Source organism: Arachis hypogaea, chromosome 15, assembly GCF_003086295.3.
Source record: "Arachis hypogaea cultivar Tifrunner chromosome 15, arahy.Tifrunner.gnm2.J5K5, whole genome shotgun sequence".
NCBI classification, from domain to species: domain Eukaryota; kingdom Viridiplantae; phylum Streptophyta; class Magnoliopsida; order Fabales; family Fabaceae; genus Arachis; species Arachis hypogaea.
In genome coordinates, this window is record NC_092050.1 from 32,534,210 (window position 1) to 32,543,863 (window position 9,654).

The following is a 9,654-nucleotide window of genomic DNA, read 5'->3' on the forward strand; positions in this document are numbered from 1 at the left end:
CAGACTCATTAACTTCAACCACATTACCAAGTTAAAAACTCCATAACTAAAATATAACACCCTATTGTCAACTGTAAATGTAATAAATCCTAGGACATAAAAAACAAGTTTCATGTTAACAAAAATTTCCTAATCAGTCTATAATTTTATTGGCCTAACCACTAAGAAATCTAGTTTTGATCAAACCCTAGCAAGTAGCACAAAACACAAGCATGCATACCGACACATTACACTTGAAGAAAACGTATTCACCCATTGTAAATATTAAATTAACAACAAATATAAAAAAACAGAGCTTTACCACATATTTATCTCTTTTTTTGCTTACTTGTTTCAGAGATACCAGCCTTCACAACTCTCTGTCTGATGCAGATGATGAAACCGGTCCTCTAGAGCATGGGTTCTCGATGGAAATTGCTCCGGTAACTGCAATGGCATCGACGCCAGTGATCAGGGTAGCGGAGAAGAAGAGACCTGCTTGTGTTGTGTTTTGAGAGGGGAAGACAATACGTTAGTGTAACGTTGAGAGAGGGAGGTTTTGAGCATAAAACGACGCCATTTTATGTCATTTTGGCGCCACACCAAATACTACGTCGTTTGCGTTTTGACAGCGTGTCACCAACGAGTCCAACTCAGTTTTTCGGTTGCGTCAGGTGGACGAAATTTGTCGGAAGGACGAGCCTGAGTCTCAGAGTGCAACTTCAGGAATAAATATGAGTAGTTATTAACCGCAGGGATCACTATGAGACTCGAGGGTAACTTCAGGAGTTACTTTGAGGCTTAACTCGAAAAATGAGGCAAGGATAAAATAGTATAAAATATAATTTTATTTGTGTTTTAAGTAAAAAATATGTGTCTTATCTTTTTGAAGAGACATAAATTACATGTATTTTATGAGTATTCATATGTAACCGTATCTCTCTTAATTTTGTGTCTTAATAATCAAACAATAAACCCTAAACCCTAAACATGTATATTCGTGTCTATGTCTTTGTGTCTTGTGTTCAAAAAGACAAAAACAAATGCTACCTGACAAAATAGACAATAAAATAAAATGAGGTTGAGGACTTGAAACTTATAAAAAAGGTAACGGATAAAATTGAAAAAAAAAATTAAAAATATTTTTAATTTTTTATAAGACAAAAAATAAATAAATTATACATATATATATAAAAGATCATAATCCATCAAACATTTTAATTTTTATCATAAAAACAGTTAATATCATGCAATAAAAAAAGCAATCAAATTCGTTTATGTATAAAATTAAATTAAATTGTTAAAATAATACTTATTATGAAATTAATTTTTCAATTATTACATTAATTTTATTTTTATTGAAAATTACCAACCTAACCCTCGTCCTTTTCTCCAAAACAAAATTCTAATTTTTACCTTCTGATATTTCATCCCACACCCACACGACACACCCACACCCTTCCTTTTCCCTCAGCAGCCGCCAAAATCCTCCTCCCCTCACAATACCCTGACACACAAACACACACACGACACCATACATACGCGCAGAAAGAAGAGAAGGAAAGGAAGAAGAGGACGACGCCGGCGGAGGGGCATCGTCGTCGCCATCGTTGAGGGAAACCCAGGAAGAAGACGCGACCCAGTGACACGCGAGGAAGGGGGAGGAGCTTTCGCCGCCGTCTCCGTCGCGTCTGTCGTCGCCATTGGTTGAGTTCGTCGCCGTCGTTGTCGCTGGTCTGGAAGGAAGAGAGCGCGCGAGAGATCAGAGAAGGAAGAGAGGGCGACGGCGCTGTTCAGTGGGGGAGGAAGAACTGCGACGACGAAGGGGTGCAGGAGTCCATCGCCGTCACTGCCGAGCTGCCGTCGACGTTCCACACCGCCGTTGAAGTCAGCCTCGTCGCCGTCGAACTCGTCAGAAGCTGCTACCGTCGTCGTTTGGGTCTGACCGAAGAAGAGGAGGTGACGGTGGTGGATGTTGGCGCTGCTGCTTGCGACAACAAGCGGCTTCGTCGCCGCCGAAGCTCTTTGCCTCCGTTCTGCTCGTCAGAAGTCATCATTGGAGCTGCTGTTGCTCCATTTCTTGGTTCTTCTCTAAGTAGTAAGTTATTTTGTTCCGAAAATCCGTTTAGTCGCTGTTCCGTTATATATTGCTGAGGTTTTTGCGGCGCAATTGTTATAGAGTTGAGTTTCGGTTCTTGCATGTCACGATTAGAGTTGCTGTTGTTGCTCTGAAAGCGGAATGGAGCTGTGGTTGCGGCTGCCGCTGTTGCGGGCTGGGAGAAATAGGGGTTTTGACGCGTTGGTTTTGTGAGTTTGGACGAGTTGAGGTAGGAATTTTTTCTTAAAACTCATATTATTTCTAAGAATTGTTACAAGTTAATATTAATGCGAAAAATGTATTTTTATGATTTCGTAAGTTTTATGGATTAAAATGAGCTATTCGGGATGAATGAAGTTGTTTGCTTGATGGATATATTGATTGTTTGAGAAGGTTGTATAATCTGGTTAACTAATTGATTTTGTTGAGTTGGTGATTCTTGAGTTGGTCTCTTGATTTACTGGAATTGATTGGTTGTTGAAATTTGTTATGTTGATTCCTTGATTTGGTGTTGGATTGAAATTGGTTTGATTTCGAAATGGTTTGACATCGAAAATGGTTTGATATTTGGAAAATTGGATTGTGTTTTATTGGGAAATGATTTGGTTTTGAATCCGTTGAAAAGGGTTGAGAAATGGTTTGAATGGGACCCGAGAAAGGTGGTAAAGTTCGAGTTTTAGAGGAGTTGTTGCCAAAATTTTTATAAGCATTTAAGTAAAATTTAATAATGAGAATTTAACTATTTTGGGTTTTGATTAATTATGAAAGGAAGTTGAAGTTGATTTAGGGTTGGCCTTTAGTGGCTTTAACCTAACCTGAATATATCACAATTTATTGCAAATATGCTTTTGTAGGTGATTTGATATTTCAAGATCTTAAGTGCAATCTCAATACAAACTGTTTTTCATTGGATCTTAGTGGATCTGTCCATTTTCATACATATTAGGAAATTGTGTTGTACAAACAGAGATCGAGTTTACCGACAAAAAAAATATACTGAAATTATTCACCTTAATGCATGCATCAATGTAATCAGTTTATAGCATTCATATAATAGCCAAATGTTCTTGTTCTGTGGGGTGTTTAGGACTGATAAAATCTGCAAAGAGAAACCGTTGTCTATAAAAAACAATGAGAAATGTTATAGGGTTAGCAAAATTTATTGTTTTTGGTTATTATTTTTAGTTATCAGTTTAATTTTTTACTTTCATATTTTGCATCTTAAAAATTGTTAACTTAAAGTACCTAAATACTAGCTTTTTTACCTTCATATTTTCTGTAACTGCCTACAATAATAAATCCATCTCCAACCAAGAGATCGAGCTAAAAACTTCTTTCGAGGAATGAGCAAAACCTGGTCATTTCTCAAGAGAACAATAACTAATGGACCCAAGGATTTGGAACCTACATGCTGATACTCATGATTTCGATAGCTATACCAGTGATTTAGAGAAGATTTTCCGAATGTGTTTTGTGGAACTCTAAGATAGCGTGAGTCTGTGTTACACGGTTGGAAAAGGATGATGGAATTATAAAATGACAAAATAAAAAATTAATTATCAAATTTGTAACTTCTATGATGTGTCATTTTATTTGTTCACCTTACTAATTTGATCTATTTGATTAGGGTTTGTAGAGAATGGAGAAGAAAAAGGATTAGAATATAGGTTAGACTTGTAAGGCAGTTAATTAGTATGAGTTTGACCTATAGCTTGTTATAAACTTATTTCAAGCGCAATGTCTAGTCTGTTGTTGAATTTGACCTGGGCTAAAATTTAAAAGGTCTCACAATTTGGGGTGGCAAACGGGCCGAAGTCCGTCGAGCCGGCTCGCTTAACTCACCAAAAAAGGCTGGCCAGGCTAGAGTTTTGAAAAATCCACCTAACCCGCACTGCCTAACCCACGGGCTTTGGTAGGCTTCGGTGGGGTGGAGCCGGCTAGTCCACTGGGCCCACCATTTTTTTTTGCTTTAAGGCCTAAAACGAAAACTATCCAAATCCATAAACCCAACTACCCAACTCGGAACAAATAATCCTGTCCATAAATACAATTCACTCCCATCAAGCTCTCCTCTTACCCATCTCACCCCTAACCCTACTCACAAGCTCACAATTCACAAGTTTGATTTGGAATGTTTGTATTTTACTTAAGTTCTAACTTGGATAATGTTTGATTGATTAGAAATTTGGATAATGTTTAATCGATGCTTTGGACAATGCTTATTTTGATTTGTACAATGCTTGTTTGATTATTTTGTTCAAAAAGCCTGGTTGAAGATTCATTTATAAGAAATTGAGAATTATATGAATTTAGAAATCATAGGTTTATTAGAATGTTTGTGAATTGAATTTTTATTCCAATGTTTAATGGCTTAGTAATTTTTTTCAAAAAAATAAAAGCAAAGTGAGAGAATAAACGAGCTTAGCCCGCCGGCCCGCCAATCCGTTGTTAGGCAGGGAGGGGTAGAGATTTGGGACTGCCTCGCTAGGCGGGGCGGGGCGGAGTTGGCGGGCTTTTGGTGGGGCAGGCTAGCCCGCTTGCCACCCCTAGATACCATTATATTGATAGAAAAAGATCTTTTTTCAACGAAAAAAAAGATTTTTTTTTTATTTTTTGGCCTGTTTGACAAATTTTTAATAGTAAAAGTAAAAGTAATAAAAAAAAATATTTTTGAGAAATTACAATTTATATTTTTAAAAAAGATTTTAAAAAAAAAAAGATGGTTTTCACCAAGGTTCTAAAACCAAACTGGTCATCGAACTATTTTAGTTACTGGTTATTAGTCCAACCGGTTCAACCGTGGTTCAACCGAAGGAATCGTTTTATAGTAAAATAGTAACTAAAATATATATAAACACAGTTTTAACAAAAATTTCAGCATAATTTCAAATTTTTATAAAGGTTAACCAGTGAAGTAAGTCAACTAAATCAGTACAGTTTTATACAACAATAATTAACCCCATTTTCCTTTTCCAAAATCCCATGGGTTATCAATAGTTTTTATCATAAATACCTCATTTTGTAAACATGCCTTCTGTTTCAGTTCTTCGATGAATATATATGACGAAGAATATGTTATAAAAATAACTGAATAAAATAATATAAAGCATAAAATCCTCAATGAACTATGTATAAACCAAATTTGTCAATACTTCATTTTGTGCTAGTGCTATAACTATTTGCATCTCAACATGTTTCTGTTACACAATATATGAATTTTTTTGGAGTTATCCAGTGTTAAATAGGATAAGTTTATACAGGGTTACTCTTTCCTTGTTTTTGTACGTGCATTGATATCTTGATGTTTCTCTGTTCTCACAATTTCACTATCAGATCAGCCCTATGCTTCTTCCTCGTGATCCTTCATGTCATGTCTCTTTCTCTCATTGGTCCATGGCTGCTGGTTCACTTTCTTGGAATGTATCAGCCTTGTTCTTCTGTTGCCGCCAATCATCTGTCACTGTGGTCGCAAAAGAACAGCGAATTGGGATCCGCAAATTGGTATGTGCCACGTAAAGAGATGGGCCATAACTATGTAAAGACTAAAGAACTACCCTTTATGCCAATTGACATTTTCCCTCTCATGTTATTTGAACAGGTAATCTTGCAGTGTAAAGGCCTGGATGGCTATAGAGACCGTTCTTCTTTTGCAAAAAAATCTGACATTGTTTTTCATGATATGAATGTTGATGATTGCCTGCCCAAAATGTCTACTTTGTCTGCAGAGTTGTTATACTATGCAGAGAGTGGCTTCATTCCTCAAGCGCACACTATATGGGAGCAACTTGTTAACAGTTCTTTTGTACCATCAATTAAATTCATCTCGAAATTGTTTGATGGTTATGAAAAGCACAGGAATTTCAACGGCGTGCTTGAGATTCTACATTATGTCAGTTGGAGAAATTTTGGCATATTACCTCATGTTTACTCTTTGGCTATCTCATGCTTTGGAAGAGGAGGACAGCTTGAGTTGATGGAAGAAACCGTAGAGGAAATGGTTTCGAGGGGTTTCCGTATCAGTTCCAAGACTGGTAATGCTTTCCTTTTGTATTACTGTATTTTTGGTTCTTTGAAAGAGATGGAGAATGCATATGCACGCATTAAGAGATCTGGATTTATGATAAACGAGGAAGCAATCAGGGCCATGGCCTCTGCATATATAAGGGAGAGAAAATTCTATCATTTGGGTGAGTTCCTAAGAGATGTGGGTCTAGGCAGGAAAAATGTGGGGAACCTTTTATGGAATCTTATGCTACTTTCTTATGCTGCCAATTTTAAAATGAAAAGCTTGCAGCGAGAATTTCTTAGAATGGTGGAAGCTGGGTTCCGGCCCGACATTACAACCTTTAATATTCGTGCTCTGGCCTTTTCAAGGATGTCTTTGTTCTGGGACCTTCACCTTAGCATCGAACATATGGTAGATGCAAAAGTGATCCCTGATCTGGTGATATATGGCTGTGTAGTTGATGCATACTTGGATAAAAAGCTCGGAAAAAACCTGTACTTTGCTTTAAACAAGTTGAACTTGGATCATTCTCCGCAATTATTAACTGATCCACTTGTGTTTGATGCTTTTGGTAAAGGGGACTTTCATACGAGTGCAGAAGCATTTTTGGAGTTCAAGACGCACAGACAGTGGACTTACAGGGTTCTAGTACAAAAATATCTTAAAAGATATTACCGGAGAGACCAGATATTTTGGAACTACTAATTAATTGGCAGATGTTTTATACTGTACAATGTCTGGCTAGGATGTTAGTTAGAATAACTAGCTGAGTTGCAGGCTTGCAGTTTCGGCAACAAATCGACTTACTTCTGTGTTTCCGTTATGACAAGAGCTAAGTCTTACTTGTAAATAACATGTAGTTAACTTGAAATAAGCTTTCACTAATCAAGGATTCACTTGAGTCGATGTTTAGTTAAATATAATTTAATTTGTTAGTATAATTGATGGTGTGATAACATTAAATCATTTTTACAAACGTTAGGGATACAAATAGGATGATTTAAACGTTAGGAACACAAATAGGATTTATTTCAAATGTTGGAGATAAAAATGATATTTTATTTTTTTATTTATGTGGACAATCAATGCATTCTGTTGGATGTGTCTAATGGCTGAACAACACATGATGAGCCGAAAGATCTTTTCTTCTACCAACAAAGCGTAATGGTTAACACCTTAACAACACTTCAACTTTAATTTACCAAGATCAAATGGAAGACAAAAATACTCTATTAATGCTGTTTCTGGATAGTGAATTCTACCTTCTAAGCAATGCAATGCAACATATGAGAAAATGCTTTCTATTAATTAGCCTATTAGGCCTTTCTGCGAATTAGTGGCATGTATGGATCCATATTCAGTTCCGAAATCATGGGGTTGAAGTTGGTAAATACATTGGATGAGGTATGACTGACTTAATGCTATTTGTATCCAAAAGCTGGTTAGATCCTATCTTCTTTTTGGAATTTAAATCATCTAAAGTGAGTAGATTGGTAAAGTGATATAATGAGGGATTAATTATCATTAAATTAATAACTTCTATTGTGTGAGCTCTTTTATTTTAATTTAAAAGTGATTAAGCTCTTACTTTCTCACATTACTAACTTTTTCACTTTAAAGGGTCATGACCCTTTTTTTTAAGTTTACAAATAATATTTTTTTTCTTATTTATCTTTTACTTTTCTCTTTATCTTTTCTCGAAAATTTTTTTGGTGACTGAAATAAATTAAAAAAAAAAAAAAGCAAAACAAGGAACTGCTTAAATAGAGGGACAGTCCCGTTTAAGACTACTCTTAAACTCCTCCCAAGGTGAAAGAAGCTCCACATGCGAAGGTTGCAACTTCATCGCCATCTTTGCCATAGTATCTGCCACAGTGTTTGCATCTCTCATAATCAAACGAAAGTCAACACGCCAATTCCAATGCATGATATCTCTTATTTTGAGTTCCAGTGGATCAATAAACCCAAACCCATCTTGAGTAACAAGATTAAATGCTTCCACACAATCCGTCTCACAAATAACATCTCGTTGACCCACATCCCAAGCTAAGAGATATCCTCTCCAAATAACAAACAATTCTCCTTGAAGAATACTATTACTCTCAATCATTCCCAAACACCCCCTTTGCCAGCTCCCATTACAATCTCTAATAACACAAGCAAAACCAACACTATCACCCGAACCAAAATAACTAGCATCACAATTAATCTTAAAAGTACCAATGGATGGGTGATTTCAAAAACCATTTAGAGTAGAGGGAAGAGACATACGTTGTAATTCAAAAATATTTCTAAACTCCTTTTCTGAAGTTAATGCCAGACAAATCACTTTTTCCGGAGGTCAAGTTTCATGGGGATTAAAGATGTCGTTATTCCTTACTCGCCATATCCACCAAAGTCCCGAAAAGAACTTGAACGGATGCTCTCTGCTATGATACAAGAACCAGTTCTTCAAATCCAAAGGATGACAAGAAATATCCAACCTATGCCAGACAAGCTGAGCTTTTGGACAATCCCGAATACAATGTAAAACCGATTCCTGGCTAGAAAGACATCTTGGACACCTATCCGATGACGACATCCCTCTTCTAAAGCGAAAACTTGCAGTAGGAAGAGCCTCCTTAAGACACAACCAAGCCAAAAACTTATGCTTTTTCCGGAACAAGCTGACGCCAAAGCCAAAGCCAATTCTCCCGCTCCTCCCAACCAAACAGCTGTTTACACAACCACAAGTAACCATTGCGTGAGTCATAGACTTTGGCAGCAGACCCACTCCAATACCAACCCACTTCCGAACCTGCTTGTTCATCTGGATTGTAAGAGAGAATATTATTTTTCAGATTTTGAGATAAAGGAGAATAAAGAGTATCCAAATGCCACCTACCAACCGACCAAATATCCTGTATCCGGAGATTCGAATCAGAAATGTGAACATAATCCATCTCATTAGATAACCGTCCTTCTCTCCTCTAGCTAGAAAACCAAAAATTCTGGTTCAAATCTCCAATACACCAAGCAAACCCATCCTTCAACACTTCCCAAGCCTTGCAAAGACACCTCCAAATGGGAGAGTCCTTGTTCTTAGAATAACTAAAACAGTCATATAGAAATGATCGGTATTTGGCATCCAACAATTGGACCCATAGCTTGTTTGGCTGCTGGAAAAAAGTCCAAACTAACTTTCCAAGAAGAGCAATATTTACACAATAAGGATCTCTAATCCCCAAACCTCCATATTTTTTTGGAGTAACCAGTACCTTCCAACTAACAAGATTTAATCCTCTTCCATCAACTTGTCCTTTCCAAAGAAAATTCCTCATCATAGACTCCAATTTACTAATGATTCCTTTGGGAAAAATAGAGACCTGCATCTGGTACGTGGGAATAGCAGCGGCAACAGAATTAACCAAGCAGAGTCTACCAGCCCGATTGAGTAAACTCCCTTTCCAACTTGCTAGCCTACTCCGAATCTTATCCAGGACACCATTGAAAGCTGAACGAGTCACCCTAGAATGGCTAAGGGTAACTCCAAGATACTTGCCCAAGTCCTGGACAAATCTGATAGAGGATA

The 9,654-nt window shown here is 37.0% G+C and overlaps 1 protein-coding gene across 4 annotated transcripts; it reads left to right on the forward strand.

Moving 5' to 3' along the window:
- The first annotated feature begins 1,378 nt into the window (after positions 1-1,378).
- LOC112750141 (pentatricopeptide repeat-containing protein At3g42630) lies at positions 1,379-7,024 on the forward strand. 4 transcript variants are annotated; one of them, XM_025798708.3, is made up of 4 exons: positions 1,379-2,077; positions 2,192-2,306; positions 5,416-5,578; positions 5,676-7,024. In XM_025798708.3, the coding sequence occupies exons 3-4, from the start codon at positions 5,420-5,422 to the stop codon at positions 6,786-6,788; spliced, it is 1,272 nt and encodes a 423-aa protein (XP_025654493.1). In that variant the 5' UTR covers positions 1,379-2,077; positions 2,192-2,306; positions 5,416-5,419; the 3' UTR covers positions 6,789-7,024. The 4 variants fall into 4 exon arrangements, with proteins under 4 accessions (XP_025654493.1, XP_072075109.1, XP_025654492.1 ...); XM_072219008.1 differs by having other exon boundaries at positions 1,399-2,077; positions 2,194-2,306; positions 5,411-5,578; XM_025798707.3 differs by having other exon boundaries at positions 1,404-2,077; positions 2,159-2,306; positions 5,411-5,578.
- Positions 7,025-9,654: the final 2,630 nt, after the last annotated feature.